This window comes from Phyllopteryx taeniolatus, chromosome 22 (genome assembly GCF_024500385.1).
Source record: "Phyllopteryx taeniolatus isolate TA_2022b chromosome 22, UOR_Ptae_1.2, whole genome shotgun sequence".
Classification (NCBI taxonomy): domain Eukaryota; kingdom Metazoa; phylum Chordata; class Actinopteri; order Syngnathiformes; family Syngnathidae; genus Phyllopteryx; species Phyllopteryx taeniolatus.
Genome location: NC_084523.1, coordinates 7,509,931 through 7,528,144, shown reverse-complemented (window position 1 = coordinate 7,528,144; position 18,214 = coordinate 7,509,931). Strand labels below are relative to the sequence as shown.

The 18,214-nt window shown below is 43.9% G+C and overlaps 2 protein-coding genes and 1 long non-coding RNA gene across 3 annotated transcripts; 2 read left to right on the top strand and 1 right to left on the bottom strand.

The window, feature by feature from the left end:
• The first annotated feature begins 308 nt into the window (after positions 1-308).
• On the top strand, positions 309-10,151 carry LOC133472053 (sodium- and chloride-dependent betaine transporter-like). Its single transcript, XM_061762379.1, has 16 exons — positions 309-439; positions 666-867; positions 1,696-1,830; positions 2,360-2,500; positions 2,623-2,740; positions 3,100-3,153; positions 3,568-3,697; positions 4,027-4,161; positions 6,364-6,467; positions 6,551-6,675; positions 7,355-7,467; positions 7,540-7,677; positions 8,351-8,453; positions 8,515-8,615; positions 8,700-8,846; positions 9,125-10,151. Exons 2-16 carry the CDS (start codon positions 678-680, stop codon positions 9,284-9,286), a joined length of 1,896 nt encoding a protein of 631 aa, XP_061618363.1. The 5' UTR covers positions 309-439; positions 666-677; the 3' UTR covers positions 9,287-10,151.
• Positions 4,967-7,442, bottom strand: LOC133472059 (uncharacterized). The gene is made up of 3 exons (XR_009786576.1): positions 6,532-7,442; positions 5,389-5,469; positions 4,967-5,319 (listed from the first exon to the last, which is right to left on the bottom strand). It is a non-coding gene; the product is annotated as an uncharacterized LOC133472059 (long non-coding RNA).
• Positions 10,152-12,453: 2,302 nt separating the features above from the next.
• On the top strand, positions 12,454-18,193 carry LOC133472052 (sodium- and chloride-dependent GABA transporter 1-like). The gene is made up of 15 exons (XM_061762378.1): positions 12,454-12,811; positions 13,617-13,990; positions 14,052-14,183; positions 14,499-14,599; positions 14,675-14,784; positions 15,127-15,259; positions 15,494-15,628; positions 15,780-15,883; positions 15,960-16,084; positions 16,153-16,265; positions 16,330-16,461; positions 16,521-16,623; positions 16,691-16,791; positions 17,215-17,382; positions 17,487-18,193. Exons 1-15 carry the CDS (start codon positions 12,792-12,794, stop codon positions 17,580-17,582), a joined length of 1,947 nt encoding a protein of 648 aa, XP_061618362.1. The 5' UTR covers positions 12,454-12,791; the 3' UTR covers positions 17,583-18,193.
• The last annotated feature ends 21 nt before the right edge of the window (positions 18,194-18,214 follow it).

Here is an 18,214-nt window from a genome sequence, read left to right as displayed (position 1 = left end):
TTTCGCCCTGATTTTCACCTGCACGGCTCACATTAAGACGCCCCATTCGCATTGTATAAGCATTTTGCCCTGATTTTGTTCTTCTAGGTGTACAAGAAACGTCAGGGAAATCAACCTTGCCAGTTCCCAGTGTAAAGTAAAACAGCAAATAATATCATAAAATTTTCAAAATAAGATAAGAAGTGCTGGACTGAATTACCTTCCGCTTATCTTCTCTTGATGATGCACAATAAACACATCCACGCATTACAACCGCTCTAATTCATCCTCATGTTTGGCATGTGTTCACTTTCTTTAGTCCTCCTCTTCCCCCCCCCCCCAAATAATGCATCCTTCAAGGACACACCCCATTTCAGAACAAGACATTTCCCCCTCTTAACTCCTGCCCACTCCTTCATTTGTGGAGTCTTCCACACAGGGTCCACTGCAAAGCCCACTGGTGAGTTCCATATCTCATTTCTTGGCACTAGAACAAGTTGTTTGGTTGTTTTAATTAACAGTTAATTGCATTTTTTGGGGTTGGTAATTGTTTTTTTTTAATTAATCAGCAATATGTGGTGATTCAAAAACCAATATTAGGTCTGTCAATGAGATGAAATGACACAACACTGTGTGTGAAAATGTTAGTATTGGCTCTATAATGTTTATTTATGTGCATGCAACAGACTTAAGACACCATGACTGAAGAAACAACCGGAGGGAGTCCCACTAGACAGTCTGATCCAAACAAAGTGGACGCCAATGAAGGGGGTCCGATCAGGGGGAAGTGGGCCAATAAGTGGGAGTTTTTGCTTTCCATGACTGGAGAGATCATCGGCCTAGGAAACGTGTGGCGATTCCCTTATTTGTGCTACAAGAACGGCGGTGGTGAGCAACATGTTTATGTGCGTGTGTGCATGGGAGTTTGGGAATGCTGATCTTGATTGTTCTCCAAAATGGCTTCAAGATGTTGGCCCAACACAATTGTAGTTTGAGTCTATCCCCAAAAAAATGCAAACCTTTTCTCTCCTCATATTGGTGAAAATCCATCTTCTAGGGAGACCGTATACAATTGTTTTTATATATACTGTAGTTTGACCCCACCCACATACTTTAAACACATTTAAACTTATTAAACTTCAACACATTTGAACTTAATCATCACACTTATTAAACACTTTTAAAGAGATAGAAAAATTGCAAGAACAAAATGTATCGAAAGCACTGTACGCATTGTAGCGTCTGTGTACATGCATGTGCCTTGAAGAGGCGGGGCATGGTGTGTAGCATGGGAGGGTCTGGCCATGTTTTACTCCTCCCCCGGCTTTCAATAAACCGCTAAAAAGCAGTTTTAGCAACTGTTGCTCTCGTTTCCCACATGCGAGACGATGCTAATACATGGACCTGGTCAAAACTCCTCAGTAAGCTGCAGGAATATTAGTCGTTCTTCGCAGAGGATAAAGAATATATCCCTGCGTATTGTCCTCGTGAGTGCCTGTGTGTGTATATGCCAATTTGCTTGTTGTGAAGTGAGTTTAGTTCACTGCCACGCTTGTATTTCAAATTTGTGCTCGCAAGGCAAAGCAGAAATCGGCCGAATGATGGCTAATATCTGGAAAATTTCCGTCACTCGTAACTCGAGGCCCCTACTGCATTCTATTGAATATCTTGCGAACCTGCCCTCTTCTGTCTTTCCCCTCACGCCACGCCGTCCAGGTGTCTTCCTCATCCCGTACTTCCTGTTCCTGGCCTTCGGCGGGATCCCCATCTTCTTCCTGGAGACGGCGCTGGGTCAGTACACCAGCCAGGGCACCGTCACCGCCTGGAGGGCGATTTGCCCTATGTTTCAGGGTAAGTAAAAAAGAAGGAGAGTCGAACAAGGCTCGGATTTATTGAATAAATGAAGAGTAGCGATGTGTAGCTGTAGCAGTAAACATTTGCGGACCTTGTGACAAACAGAAATTAATAGGGTGTTTGTTCACAAGAAAAGGTCATGTGAAGTACAAATGCACCAATGTTTTCATAAACAAAATGTACCAACCATTTTACATGATCTGAAATTTAGCATTTTTCGTCAAACGATGTCGCAGAATTGCCTCATCACAAAAAGAAACATCCAATCAGATTGCGTTTGCGTTGCTCAACGCCACGAAGGGGCCTCGTGGCAATGTTTTGATTCATTTCTTTTTCAATGTCTGCTTTCTCCTTCATTTGTCTTAGGGCTTCAACCTGCAATGACTGCCCCTCGTGGTCAGGACATGCACTGTGTTTACATGCATTCCATATGGTTTATGATGACACCGTGATCTGAAATGAGTAGTTCTCAAACTTTGTATACCACGTTTACAGCAGGTGGTCTCATCAACGTGTATGTCCTCAGGCGTGGGGGTTGCCTCGCTCATCATAGTCATCTACCTGAACATCTACTACATCGTGGTGCTGGCCTGGGTCCTCTTCTACCTGTTCAACTCCTTCCAGAACCCGCTGCCGTGGTCCACGTGCGAAAACTGGTGGAACACCGGTGAGAGGCGAGGCGCATCTGGCTTCGATTAAGCCGGGTCGGCTCTCCGCCACAGAACACTCCCTTAATCTTCCCGTAAGACGCCCCGGTGCTCTTTCATCATCTTCGGTCTCATCTCGCAGATAATTGTTACGACCGCGAGAGCCCCTACGCCAACCCGCATCTGTTCCAACCGGACGGCAACTGGTCCTTCCTCAACAACATCAGCACCTACGACTACTTTGAAAACTTCACCGACACGTGAGTTGCTTGGGACACCTGGGAACCCCCTCCCTCCTCCTCATCATGCTCGCCTCCAACTTGACGAGCGAGAGCTGAGGTCCAATTTCTCTGTCTTCTGCTGAGAGAATTCCAAGATAGGCAAAAACTCAAGGGAAAGGTAGTCAAATCATTCTTATTTGTATTAGCACCAAAGAAGAGGAAGATATTTTGGTAGTAGTCCAGGGTTAGGGGCTAGGGTAGGATTAGGGGTTCGTAGAGGATTTAGAATGCATGAGAACCATCAAGAAGATATCATGCTGGCATACATTGCGGTACATTTGGAGTACTTGGAGTTGATTCGCTGCCGTAACTGACTTGCTTTCGCCCCATCTCTGCAGATCCCTGAATGGATCATTCCTGATGGTCAAGTCCGCCGAGGAGGAATTCTGGACGTGAGGAAAAAAAAGAAACAAAAAAGAATGACAACCACGCACACTTTTACATACACAGAGACACAATTTCGTCGACAGCACAAGGCAAACAAAAGCGGCTGTGGACAGCAAAGTGTTACAATGCATTCCTCACAAGGCACATGTAGTCACTTATCACACCGAATTAAATGTAAACAAGGATGAAGATTGCACAACTGCACTCAGTTTTAAATATTCTGATGTGATCCAGCTGCTATATACCGGTGGATTTAAAACATGTGCTCGTTCTTCTACAGCGATAATGCTGCGCTGCACATGTTTTGCTCATTTTGTCGGCATGTTCTGTGCACCCTGCTCTGTTTATCGCTGCTTTTCAGTGTCCGGAACGTCCCACTGATTGATTGACGGGCGCGTTCCCTATCTCTTTCTGCGCAGCAATCGCGTGTTGAGGATGTCCGAGTCCATGTCTCTCGGCAAGGTGCACTGGGATCTGGCGCTGTGCCTGCTGCTGGCCTGGGTCGTATGCTACTTCTGCATTTGGAAGGGGATTAAATCCACAGGCAAGGTGCGTATGCATATTTGTGACCTATGACCCGAGCACGCAATTATATTGTTCAATTTCAGCCCCCAAAGCCAGCTTCGCTTAACAACTGAACATTTGGTAGGCTTGTCTATCATGAGAAGACATAAAAAAAAGTCTCAAGAAGCCATGCTTGAAAACGCACAGTAAGTCAACCATTTTGGTTGGAAGCTGACATTTTAGTGTTATTTCCAAGAATCTCCGGGAACCTGGAAGTGCGTTTATTTCCTGGCAATCATTTGTTGTTTTTGGATGAAACCCGACTAAAAATGTCCCAGAAAGAAAGTCTGAATGTTTCCCACATTATTTTGCAGGTGGTGTACTTTACGGCGACCTTCCCGTACCTGATGCTCATCATCCTTTTCCTCCGCGGGGTGTCGCTGCCCGGTGCTGGCGAGGGCCTGAAATTCTACCTCTTGCCCGACTTTGGCCAGCTGGGCAGGCCGGACGTAAGAAGAACACAAAAAGTTATAAATCACAATTATAAAATGCATGGAATGATATGTGATAGGACAGAATAACCCTCTTTTAAATGGTCTTTTTTTTATGTTGTTCACAGCTGTGTCATGTGAGAGCAAATGCGTAAAGTGTTGTTGTGCGTGCATAATCGTTTTCAGCATTTCAAATGTGCCCTTTGTGTCGCTTTTAGGTTTTTGACTCCTTCAAGGTTCTGCCATGTTACACATTTATACATGTTTGAAAAAATACATACATATGACCATTTTTGTAATATTGCTGTGAAAATATATATTTTTAAAAATATGATACTATATTGGCAGTAGTATTATACAATTGCAATTGTTAATTATTATATCATTAAAATACATAATGCATGTTTTTTTCCCAATATAAATCATTTTAAGCATACATAAATGTGCTCTTTCGGTTGTTTTTAACTCATTCAGGCGGGTTTATTCATCATTTTTTCAAATACATTCATTATTTTGTTCGTTATTATTATTATCCCTACTATTTATTTATGTTTTACGAAATATATCTGCAATTATTTGAAGTTAAAATATATTTGTATTGTTTTAAAAATAATTGATACGCTATATTTGGGTATAATAATAGATGTGCATTATTTAAACTTATAGGTTGTTACCTTTCAGGGCTCTGTGCGTCGACCCCGTTCAGCTTGTCTCTTTCTTAAAGACTGAAATCGGGGCCCCTTAAAGCATCCAGCACATGATGTAGCGCTTATCCGTTTTCTTCCTACTGCCTCGTTTCCGCTCCCATGCTTTCCTCCTTAACAAGAAAAACAAACAGAGAAAGGGAAAGTGAGCAGAGATTCGTCACAGGCACCTCCTCCAGTTTTAAAAGTGTTTTACTGGCTTTATGGGCTGAAAGTGCACATGCATGGATGTCGTCAGGACAAAGATGCATGTCTCATCCCGGAGGGGGAATTCTGCGCTGCGCCGCGCTGGATGGTTGGCATGCTTGAACACAATGGGATCATGTGTTGCAGTATATTAAAGTGAAGTCTCGCTGTCTTGGGGTTCAGGCGTCAGGAGTCGGAGGTTATCGCCCCGTGGGGGTCATGCCCGCGCAGACTTCCTCCGGCTATCTTTAGACACTCGATTTATCAAAGCTGATGTTGCACAGAGCTGTGGAATTAACACTTGTAAATTGTTCAAATGGAAGGTTATGGAATGCGATTTCTCAAGAGATTTTACATGTGAGCGTCAAACATCTGCCCGGGTTCTGTTTCTCCACGTATGAATGTGTCTCCTTTGTCCAGAGTGAATCATCGGGCGCTGGGGAGGATGACATAGAAAAATAAATACATAAATAAATAAATCAATCAATCAACCACGCAGGATATAACAGTGCTGTGTGCGAGCAAGGCGGCCATGTGTCCGCATGTAAATTGCATTCTTTTTATGGGTGCCTGTAGCTAATAGCAACCATGTGTTGTCGTGGGGGAAAGCACTCGCGCAAGAGACGCCAGGATGCAGGCGGACTGGGAACATGCTCGTCGGGTTGTCAGTGAGCGCAGACCTCAGACAATATTCATCGCAAAATGGCGGTAAATTGAATCGGCAAATTTACCCAGACTTGAATTTCTGCTGCGCAAAAGACAGAATGTCCAAAGTTTATGCAATAAATATTCTTCAGTGGTCACAACTGGCATCCAGGCACTCAACAACACACAGACAAGCAGCCAGCTGCTTTAAAATGAGCTCACAAGAGCCAACTCTACTTTAATTCTCTGACACCCACGTCACTCACCACACCGGGCCCCGCCTTTTAAAAGCCACACACTTAAAGTCACAGATAAGAAAGCGGGCAGACTGCAGTGGCACCTTGACTTACTAGTTCAATTCATTGCATGACAAGCTCATAATTCAATTAATTTGAGTACCCAAATCAATTTCTCCGTTGAAATTAATTAAAGTGCCATTAATCCAGTCAAGCCACCCCCCCCCCCCCCTCCAAAATAGCGCATTTTTTTTTTTTTTTTAATTGGTGTTTTTAATAAAGACAAATAGCACTGTATTTTATATAAACATAATCGAATTTTCATGGCCAACTCCGTCGACATGAAAAAATGCTTCGTAATTTAGTATCAGTGTCACTCGTCTGTCTCGGACAGTGATTCTCAAAGTCATTATTTGTATTTATTTATCATAAAGTGTCGCCCTGTCTAGGTTTGGTTTGACGCGGGGACTCAGGTGTTCTTCACCTACGCCATATGCCAGGGAGTCTTGACTTCTCTAGGAAGCTACAACAAGTACAACAACAATTGCTACAGGTACAAATGAACCACCAGTACCACCAATACCACCAGAGCCTCCTCATGTTATGTGATTACTGACCTGTTTCTGTCCAAAAAAGGGACTGCGTGGCGCTGTGCCTTCTTAACAGCGCCACCAGCATCTTCGCCGGCTTCGTGGTGTTCTCTGTGCTGGGCTTCATGGCGTTTCACTTGGACGTGGCGGTGGAGGACGTCGTTACAAGCGGTGGGTCCACTTCTGGGTCCTCATTCACGCTCGGCGACCTGTTTGTGTTCTGCGGAGATGGCAATAAGGGCTGAAACGATTAATCGAATAATCCATAGAAACAACAACAACTAACGCCAAGGAATTTAACCAGCAGACTGGTTAACGGTTAGCCGGGCCGAGCGCCACCTTTTAAAGCCAAAAACACTCAAAGTCAAAGGTGTTACAGTGTGGAACAAGAGGATGGCGACCCCAAGTGGACAATAATCATCCCTGCACATCACATGCACATGCATTACTCGATCAATCAATAGAATAATCGGTACAATAAGTGATTCTAAAAAGATTTGTATGTAAGTACAGATACTTGTGTGAAAAAAATACTGATGAAAGTAGAAGTACTGATTCAACTCTTTTGAAAAATAGATCCTTTTTACCGTCAATTACTATATACAACATCCGTTTTTATAACTTGCCACAAAATAGTTTCCCTTTTTTATTAACCCGCGTAGCACTGGAAAGGAGTAGAAGTAAAAAGTCCATCCATCCATTTTCTGTACCGCTTATCCTCACTAGGGTCGCTGGGTGAAAAGTCTTTCAAAAACTAAATAAACATCCAATGAAGTACAGTCATAAAGTATATGTACTTTGTTATTTCCCACCACTGGCTTTGAACGTGTGACTTCCATGCTGCCCCCAGGTCCAGGCTTAGCCTTCATCGCCTACCCCAAAGCACTTTCAATGCTACCCGGCGCCCCTTTTTGGACCGTGCTCTTCTTCCTCATGATGCTCCTCCTGGGTTTGGACACTCAGGCACGTCATGATCACATCACACACAATCTTCTTTTTGAAATTGAACAAATGCTCGTTTGTGTTTCTCCACAGTTTGTGTGCGTGGAGAGCCTAGCAACGGCCATCAGTGACCTGTTCCCGCGGCATCTGAGGAGGCCCTGCGCTCGGGAGATCCTGGTTCTGCTGATTGCGGTGGTCTGCTTCCTGCTGGGCCTGCCCCTCGTCACGGAGGTACAGAGAGAGAAGGAAGATAACTCACAATGAAATTGGCCATTATGTTTTGGATAAAAGTTATTTTCATGGATGTCAATAAAATATATATTTATTCATTACAAATTATATAAATATGTAATTATAGTATATGTATTTACAATTAGTATTTCAACTATTTTTATTTTAGAATTTTATATATGGGAGGAATAGTTATTTATATTTCCATATTAATGTTTGCATTATTTTTAATTCACATTTGTATTACTTTTTTAGCGATTGCAATTGAGCCCTGTTCAAATTGTGATTTTGTAGAAAGCCTACTTGAACATCTGAACATTATTTGGGGTTAATTAGAGGTATTTTAAATGCTGGCAGGTGTGTGTTGACTCCCATTAACAGAGCCATACCCCCAGATATAGGCGGGTGTGCACACTTGTGCAAAAACACGATCTCAGTTGTTAATTTCTTTTTTCTAAAACCTGGCATTTAAACAGGGGTGTGTAGACTTTTTATATCCACTGTATATAAATGCATTTTTAGGATGGAATAGTGGGCTATCATATTTGTATTACATTTTTAAATACAATTAGAGCCTCATATATTAAATTTTCTATTCCTATTTTTTTGACGATGCTAATTACAAATATATATGCTTTTTAAAAAAACATTTTTTTTTTTTTTTTTTTTAAAGGGAGGAATCTTGCTCTTCCACCTGATTGACAACTTCGGGCCGAGTGGGACCAGTTTGCTCATCATCGCCTGCTTTCAGAGCATCGTCATAGGCTGGGTGTATGGTAGGTGGCTGCGTTTACGTTTAACACGGGGCGACTCGTACCAAATCATTTGCACTTTCAGGCGCCGATCGTTTCTTGGACAACATCGAGGACATGATCGGGTACCGGCCGTTCCCCGTGCTCAAGTACTGCTGGTTGCTGGTCACGCCGCTGCTCTGCGTGGTGAGCCCGTCCTCCTCCGTCACTTCCTGTTGTCGGCGTGGCAGCTGACCGACTGACTGATTGACTTCCTGTCGACGGCGACAGGTCACCATGCTGTATGACCTGGCCAAAACACAGTCGCTCATGGTGTACGACTACCAAATGGGCACGTGGGGATTGGCCGTGGGCTCGCTGCTCATCCTCACGCCGCTCATCTGCATCCCGGCGTTCATCCTCATCACGTTGTGCAGGGTGAGTGAGTCAGACAAGCGAAACCCAGCGAAAGGTCAGCTTGAAGCTTAGTCTTCAAACTTCATGATTCGGCTAATCCGACACCTCTTTATACTGGTGTTACGAACTGACGTGGCTCGACAAAAATGCCCACGATACGCTCCCTAAACAAGAGCGTTGACATGAGGTCTGTATCTATTGGGGTCATGACACATTACAGGAACTCGAAAGACAACTGAAAAAAGACACCACATCGTCTTAACCTTGTCTTCTCACGTCAACTCGTCTCGTCCAATCAGAGTCCCCAGAACATGACCACGCCGTCCAGCGAGCTGCGTCAGGCTCGGCCTCACAATCCCACCCTGACGCTGTGCGCCCACGTCGTCCGTGGGCCTGCCCGAGCGAGGACGGCGAGAGGAGGCGATGAGAAGATGGCGATGGGGGAAGCCAGCGGCGTTTAATTGACTAATGACATCATTGGGAATGTTTACAGTTTGTGTCGGTATTCAGGGACCTATGAGTAGACCTCTTCTGTTTTTTTTTTTATGTACCATTTACATACCCCGAATCATGTACCAATTATAGTCAACATTTAAAGGTCTGCCATTGAACATTTTTAGGACTTGTCACTTGAATTTTGGCAGGCGGCACGGTGAGCGACTGTTTAGGATCAACCGCCTCACAGTTCTGAGGACCGGGGTTCAAATCGTGGCCCCGCCTGTGTGGAGGAAAGCGAACCGGAGTGCCCGGAGAAAACCCACGCAGGCACGGGGAGAACATGCAAATTCCACACAGGCGGGGCCGGGATTTGAACCCCGGTCCGCAGAACTGTGAGGCAGATGTGCTAACCAGCCGACTGCTGTGCCTGCTAGACACCAACATTTTATTCAAAAAGGCCCCAAAATGAACATTTGAATGGGGTTTGACTGTAATCTTACCCTGTGGTACTGTACGTACAGTATGTAAGCCAGTCTGTTGTACCTGTACTCTATATGATAAACATATATAAGGTTTCTAACATTTATACATTTCAGAAGTTCGCAAGTCACACACACACTTCAACTATGACAAATCTCACCAGTGCACCACATTCTTTTGTACAGAGTGTGAGTGTATGTGTGTGTGTGTGCGTGTGATGCCAAAATCGGTCATGTGTGTGTGATGTGACGTGGCATTCGATTAGCGCGCGATTCCGTTCGTCTGGTTGTCCCACAAATGATGGAGGACAATTAACCCTCATTGTCTGCTTGTACAAACCGTATGTACTGTACGGTCGGTCAATTGCATAAACTTTCTTAAATATTCAAATAAAAAGCATGATCATTATGTTGCCGCGTCTGATTACTTGCCCGCGGTTTGGATTGCTTTGATTGGGTTTCCGTAGCAACGGCACCTCTGCGGCATTTGTGCTTATTAATTAGGGACTTGGCATAAACAGATGGGTTAGCGAGAACGATAACGCAGCAGGTATCAGAAAATGGAAAACAGAAGAAGTTCCTAGGAATGGAGGCATCTGAGCGTTACTTACTGATTATAGCTGCAAAGGAGGTGTCAGCTCAATATTGATGGCCATGCATCCCAACACTTTTGCCCCTAGATTATAACAAACATTTATTATTAAACAGCACTTGTCCTCACACTCCTAAATAAAACGTTGCAATATTTTTGGGGATGAACTTAAATTTGATTTAAAATTATAACTTATTTTATCTACATTTAATATCTGTATACCTTTATATCTTCCATCCATCCATCCATTTTCTGTTCCGCTTATCCTATTTTTGAATGTGCAAAGATCCTCCCCATACATGGTATATTAAATAGTTAATATATAATAATTATTTTGGATGCATCCTCTTTTTGTCTTTTCTTATTTTTCTAATTATTTTGAATATGCAAAGGCCTCCACATACAGAACATATTGACCCTGCAGCAACACAACAGGTAGAAATATATACAATTCATTTCTCTGCAAATATTAGAAACTCATTCCAACTATATTAACACACACACACACACACCGTATTTCCCCTCAATTCCACAAACATAAAGCAGGGGTAAGTGTCTCAACGCCATTGTCCATAACAGAAGACGAATGAGCCCTCTCCCAATGCACCGTAGCATCGATGTGTAAATGAGGTTTGAAAATGACACCATGAAATCCCGTCGAGGGCGCTTAATGAGGCCTCCCCTATATTTTGATTCCCCCGAGCGTCTCTGGCAAAGATAATGGGGGTGATTAAGTTCCGGAGGCATCACTCCCCGACAACATAAATGAAAGTTAAAGTCAAAGTGACGATTGTGGTCTATACTCATGTGATGTCATGAATCAGTGCCCCAACCACAGTGATCCAATTGTCTTGTGCTAACATTCAGGAGAGGAACATTTGGCACCGCGGGATAACTAACTCGGGCTGTCAGACTTTCTGGCTTTTTCCTTGACACGGAGGATAAATGACGGCCAGTGAACACAGAACTGCGCTAATATAAATACCGTGGCGCCTTGAGATACAAGTCACCTGACTTGCATGTTTTTCCAGAAATGGGCCGTTGTTTGGACGTTTTAGTTTTTTTTTTTATTTGGACTTATAACCAAACCTTATAACCTTGTAAGCGAAAGATATTTGAACGCAAACAGCGGAGCAACACGTAAAAATCAATATAATACTCACAGGCATATAAGTTGTATCCTGTCCAAAAAATGACAAATATTACTGCGGCTCACTGAGCCAGTTGTGAAACTCTTCTTCTTGCGTGTCTTTATGTCTGGTGCGCACACCAGAAGGAACAGTGCAATGTCCATGGAATTGAAGCAAAAACTGTTTCATCCTTTACATTCTAACTAATTGTGTCAATCCATTATGTTTTTATAAAGTACAATATTATAGGGTGGTACTTTTCTTATTTTAAAAAAAAAACAGTGTTGTTGTGGTCACGGAACAAAATAAACTTGTATCACAAAGCACCAGCGTAGATCCTGAGTTGCAGCAGCAGGCAGATAATAAAACCGATACGATCTCCACATGCAGCCCGGAGGTGCTTTTGAAAGGCACATTTATTCTTAGTATGAAGGGGATTGCCAAGTACGATGTTGTAATCGGGCAACATGAAAAAAAGGAAAACCGATGAATTCTGAAAAATACGCAACTTGGGTGCAGTCTTGATGAACTAAACAATGCTGCCTCCAAGGCCCTCGGTATATCATGGCATACGAGGTGAAAAACACACCTTCTGCTCCTCTGGGAAGAAACTTCAACACCATTTTTGGAACGAGACTGGGAATTGTCCTCCTGTTGCTTCCAAATCTCTTCAAACTAATTGCGTTTAATGGTGTTTCCATCAAAATGGCTCTTTTCCAAACGGGTCCCTTGGAATTGTCCAGAATTAAGATCGAGAGGGAACTAAGGGAGTCTAGACCAGGGGCTGGCCAGCTTTGATTAAAACAGACAGATGGTCCATGGCATTTGTAGACCATGTTTGCGAGCGGACTTGAAAACCTCTAAATTCGGATGCGCGTCCGAACACGATTGGCCAGATACAGTATGTGTTCACTTTGTGGTCTAACGCTGTCATTTGACCAAACTCGTCCCCAGATGAGGGGCCTTTTCTATCGGGGGGGGGACGGGGGGACACACCATGGCAAGCATGTTGGCAAGTGTGAAACACACAATGTGCTACCACTGTGTGTGTGTCTGTGATCAGCACATCCCATATGACCTCAGGGGGTCCGTACACTGAGCTGTAATCAAAGCAGGCACACAGGTCGAACTTTATTAGCAGCCACTCGATAGCCGCGGCTAACAAGGACAACCACCAGTGCGGCCACACAGCAGAAAGAGTGAGCGGGCAACGTCGGCGAGGTCTTCTCAGGAAGCGGAGAGCCTCCCGTGGGCCTGAGGAGGCAGCAAGCAAATTGATGTTTTTTTTTTTCTTTACCTTTTGGATCAAGTTGTGGCAGGGAAGTTGATGAGGTGGACATCTTGTAGGTAGGCGGTTCCTCCTCTCGTCATTGCATGACTGAAAAAGACAAAAGCTTGATGTTAATGAAGTGCAATCATAATACTAATCTTTTTTGAATGGCATGAAATCACAATCTGTTTCATCTGTTTTGCGAGACGAAGTCATTTGATACGAATGCAGTTCCTTTGATCCATATTGATTTTACTTTTTCGGTCCGACTACTTTTTGCCATTAAAACGTCCTCTACATTTCAAGCGCGGCTCATCTGCATCATTGCACAATGTCTTTTCAGGAGCATCAATCAGCACGTTCCTATGAATATTGCATCCATGTTATTGGACACTGGAATAAATTGAACATTGGCTGCGGTGATCAAATGAAAAGTGGCGATGTGAACATTTTCTAGGCCAATCGATCGCCTGCAAAAGCTTTCCTCTCCGTGTGTCAACTTCCTGATCTATGATGTCATCCGGAGATGGAATATGGGATTTTGCAGTTGGGTTATTAATGTAGTGATCATGGTTTGTATTACGTAGTTAGTATTTATATGAATGTATTATCTATAGAGAAAATAGGGCTAATGGCAAAAAAACACTTCATTTGGGCAATTAGAAGTAGTTCTTCCAGTCTAGTCCTCTAGGTGGCGGTAATGCGCATTATAACGATTGGTAATTGCCACACAACGAGAGGAGCAGATACCTTGTCCGCTATCTTTTTGTGGATCTAGGTTTCAGTGTTTCAGTACACCAACGTACACGGTAAAAAAATAGTCATGGATACATTACCTGCCCTAGGTAGAAATTGTAACCTTTGCTCGGCGCTTCTTCACAGCTTTTCTGCACATTTGAATCCGTTGACCAAAGAACCAAAACCCAGTGTGAGAAGATCTCCGCAAGTAGGACTTTGTAATCGTTTCAGCCTTGAGTGCCCCAAAGAATCCACTCTCTCAGTGGCGGTCCCGACCATGGGCAAGACCGGACAGAGTACGGTGGACTTAAACTCCCTGAGTGATATCAAGCAAACGGTTCCCTTCGAGGAAATGGAGCTTGCGGTGCCCCCTGCGGCCCAACAGAAGCAAAAAGAGGACCCCCCTGACCGAGGCAGCTGGAAGGGCAAGTTTGACTTCCTGCTGTCATGTGTTGGGTACGCCATCGGCTTGGGTAACGTCTGGAGGTTCCCGTATTTGTGCGGCAAAAACGGTGGAGGTAAATTCTTACATATTTGGACCCCAATTTCATACAACTTACTGACTTTATTCCAATATAGGGGCATTCCTGATCCCATACTTCTTGACTCTGGTGTTTTGTGGGATACCGCTGTTCTTACTGGAGACGTCTCTGGGACAGTTCACCTCAGTGGGAGGTCTCGGGGTGTGGAAGCTCATGCCGATGATGAAGGGTAAAGACGCTGAACTGAACATTCCAGTGACACATTAGATACAGTGGAACCTTTATTTACTAGAGCCTCAACTTAAGAGTTTTTCGAGTTACGAACCGTCGCTTGGTGGATTCGACTGTTACATGAGCGATATCATTAAAGGCTCGCTGAATGGTGTCCCCACCCTGCCGCAGACCCCGGATCATGAGCTTTGTGTCGCGAGCCAAAATTTGAGATATGAGCAAGCAGAATTCTGATAGGTCGAGTGAAGTGACAAAGATCACCACTGCACTTAGGAGATGGCAACCATGCTATTTGTGTCTGTTGTGTCTGTAGGTGTCGGTTTGGCTGCAGTGGTGCTGTCCTTCTGGCTCAACATCTACTACATCATCATCATAGCCTGGGCCCTCTACTACTTGTTCAACTCCTTCGGTTCGGTGTGTTCGCAACAAGACTTCCGGCAAGGCTTTCTTTGTCCAGAGTCATAATTTCGTCTGTGTTTGTGCGCGCAGGAGCTGCCCTGGCAAAATTGCGACAATCCCTGGAACACCGACAAGTGTTTCTGCAACTATAGCCTGAACGACACCACCAACCTGACCAGCGCTGTCACAGAGTTCTGGGAGTGAGTCTCATGCCTTCCCCATCATAGGCCTAATGGTCTGTCCCTTTGAGACAGATTTTGACAAAGTCGCCACTGCGAATTTGCAGATTCATATAATTAGGAGCCTGTCGATGTCAGCGTCTCGGACGGCAACAATTGGTTGGGTGTGGGTAGTTGGTCTTAGGTGTTAAACGTCAAACTCTGGTCACAGTCCCTTAAACAAAGGCGCTGTTGCGCTTCTGATCCTTCGCCGTAAGCCGATAAATTCATGGCTTGACTTCAAACACCCCCCCCCCCCCACGCCCAGGACAGCAAACTGAGTTCTGGGAGTGACTCTAACATCACTTGTGTGTGTGTTTGCAGGCGTAACATGCACCAGCTCTCCGGTGGTTTGGAGGAGCCAGGGGAGCTTCGTTGGCCCCTGGTGGCCACCCTGGCGCTCGCCTGGGTCCTCGTCTATTTCTCAATCTGGAAGGGAGTGGAGTGGACGGGGAAGGTCAGACTTCTCTTGCATAATCCTCCAAATTGATTGGCAAGTGCAAATAAAAATAAACCGTCTGGGCTTTTTACAGAGGCTTGACTTTGACAAAAAGATAAGAGATAACTCAAATGTCTTTTACCACCAAGCACAAGGTGGATAAAATGTTGTTAATTAGAAGCAAATGATGGAGAGAGATTGGGAGATAGAGATTTCAGACTTAGCTAAAAGATGCACAACTTTCTCACTCAGGTGGTGTATTTCTCAGCTACCTATCCCTACTTTATGCTCTTCATCCTGTTCTTTCGAGGGGTCACACTCCCGGGAGCCATCGACGGCATCCGTTTCTACATCACACCAGACTTCAATAAGCTCATCCGCTCAGAGGTAAAACGGCCTAAGTGCTCATGAACACCCCACAATCAAATGTATCTGAAAAGCTAAGACGTATTGTTACTGGCCAATGGAAAAATTGGTGATTGTTTTTCGGTTAAAAATAGAACAATATTTCTTTATGTTTTCAATGTACATGTCTTAGGTGTGGCTGGACGCAGCCACTCAAATCTTCTTCTCCTACGGCCTGGGCCTGGGCTCGCTCATCGCACTGGGCAGCTACAACAGCTATCATAACGACGTCTACAAGTACTGCCCCATCACAGCATTATACAACGGTGGCCATTTAGTTTCACGCTGACTATTGTTTTGTCGTTCATTTAAGGGACTCCATCATCGTGTGTTGCATCAACTCCTGCACCAGCATGTTCGCCGGCTTCGTCATCTTCTCCATTGTGGGCTTCATGTCGTACATCACCAAGAAACCTGTTCAGGAGCTAGCCGCTTCAGGTATTCGATTTATATATTGGACTTGTTGGGTACTGTACGGCAATAGTTGAATATTTACGAAAATCCAGGTCCTGGCCTGGCGTTTTTGGCGTATCCTCAGGCGGTCACACAGCTGCCCATGTCGTCTCTGTGGGCCATCCTCTTCTTCTCCATGCTAATGATGCTGGGCTTGGACAGTCAGGTACACACAATGCACGATGCAAACAAAAAGACACACAATGAGCCTTCTTGTCGCATCCAATCAGTTCTGCACGGTGGAAGGCTTCGTCACAGCTCTGATGGACGAGTATCCCTTGTTTCTGAGGAAGAGGAAGAAGGTGTTCATCCTGGTCGTCTGCCTCGTGTCCTTCATCATCGGGTTCTCCAACATCACACAGGTACACGACATGAGAAAACGATCCCGGTCCAAGCCACATTTTCCACGCGCGTCTTCCAGGGCGGCCTCTACGTGTTCAAGCTGTTTGACTACTACTCGGCCAGCGGAATGTGCCTCCTCTACCTCGTCTTCTTCGAGACAGTCTCCATCGCCTGGCTTTACGGTAGGAAAGCATCCTGGCCAGTTAAAAGGTCTCGTCTTTTTGCCCTGATATCAATTTGATGATGCAGGAGCTGAGCGATTCTACAAGGACATCGAGGACATGATTGGCTACCGACCCTGCGTTTGGTGGAAGCTCTGTTGGAAGTTTTTCACGCCGCTCATCTGCTTGGTAAGCCGGCAGGAAATGATTTTATTGACTGAACCTCAGTGACACCAATCTGTCACTGTCATGTTGTTACTCAATTAAATTGGCGTCAATCAATATGTCTGTCTGGTACTGTCATGGTAAAAAAAAAAAAAAAAAATTATTATGGCCTAAATGATAGGAAAGCTATTGCGAGTAGCCTATTAAATTAAAAGCCAAAATAAACTTAATAATTGGAAAAACAAAATGGGCTTATTAGCCTAGCTGCCAGGCTGCGATGGATAAAATGGGCGCCTCAGACTTCTGTATGGGAATGTTTTTTTCCGTTTAATGTCAAAATCAAAACAGAAATAATATTCATGTACTGTTATAACATTATTAAGTTGACAAAGTGACAAGAAAACATATTTCCCCCAGCCCAAGTAATTAAAATATCTTCTATTTCAGGGTGTGTTTACCTTCAGTGCTGTGGAGATGACGCCCCTGACTCTGGGCCAGTACGTGTACCCTGTGTGGGGCCAAACCATCGGCTGGACCATGGCCTTGTCCTCCATGGTGCTCATCCCTGGCTACGTCGTCTACATGCTGCACACCACGCCGGGAAGCATCAAGGAGGTACAGCATCACCCTCACCCTCCCTCTCTCTCTCTCTCGCCCTGCTTGGAAATGACGCAAGGAGTTAACAGAAACAATAAATATTGCTCTTTTGTGACCTTCAGCGCTGGAAGAGGATGACAACATCGCAGCAGGAGGACAGGCCATCGGGTCACGATGTTTTTACGCACACTGGGAATGTTGGTGAAGCCCTCGTCTAGCCCCCCTTCTATGTTCCCTAAAATAATAATCACACTGTCATGCTAGATTTAGTCACATTTGACACTTGAATGTAGAACTTTGCTATATTTTACTAGGACATTTGACAGCTTAAAAAAAATGGACATTTTCTCAATAACTCCAATTGTAGGCCATCATATGGGCATGCAATAAGTTTGTGTATTATAAACGTATAGGCCATACTTTGTATTATTGATGACATAAATGGGCAAGCGACGCACAACACATTTTACAATAGATTTAACTGTTAGACATGTAAATATATTGTTAGTAAATTGTGTTTTTCTATTATGTTCAAAAATGTGGTAAAAAAAAAAAATCTAATGAAAATATCCATATAATTTTTAAAATAATATATACAGGCCATAAAATGAGATGTCGCTGCATATTCTAATATACTAAATATTACACTGTAATCAACAAAGAAAATAATGTAGCTATAAAACGACAAAAGATGGTGCACCTGTACCTAATTAAATGTCCCATGACATTCAAATGTTAAACGTTGCTGTTTATGTTAAAAAAAATACTTCAACATGAATGCATTGTAATCGAGCGCCTGTGTAAAGTGCACATAATTAGATGAATAAATATGTAAATAATTCTTTATATT

Bases quoted from the DNA above. Each gene is read 5' to 3' on its own strand.
- LOC133472053 (XM_061762379.1), top strand. From the start codon at position 678: ATGACTGAAGAAACAACCGGAGGGAGTCCCACTAGACAGTCTGATCCA. The intron at 2,501-2,622 runs GTGAGAGGCGAG...CTCATCTCGCAG, and splicing joins CGAAAACTGGTGGAACACCG to ATAATTGTTACGACCGCGAG. The intron at 6,468-6,550 runs GTACAAATGAAC...TGTCCAAAAAAG, and splicing joins TACAACAACAATTGCTACAG to GGACTGCGTGGCGCTGTGCC.
- LOC133472052 (XM_061762378.1), top strand. From the start codon at position 12,792: ATGAGGTGGACATCTTGTAG. The intron at 14,184-14,498 runs GTAAAGACGCTG...TTGTGTCTGTAG, and splicing joins GCTCATGCCGATGATGAAGG to GTGTCGGTTTGGCTGCAGTG. The intron at 16,792-17,214 runs GTAAGCCGGCAG...CTTCTATTTCAG, and splicing joins TCACGCCGCTCATCTGCTTG to GGTGTGTTTACCTTCAGTGC.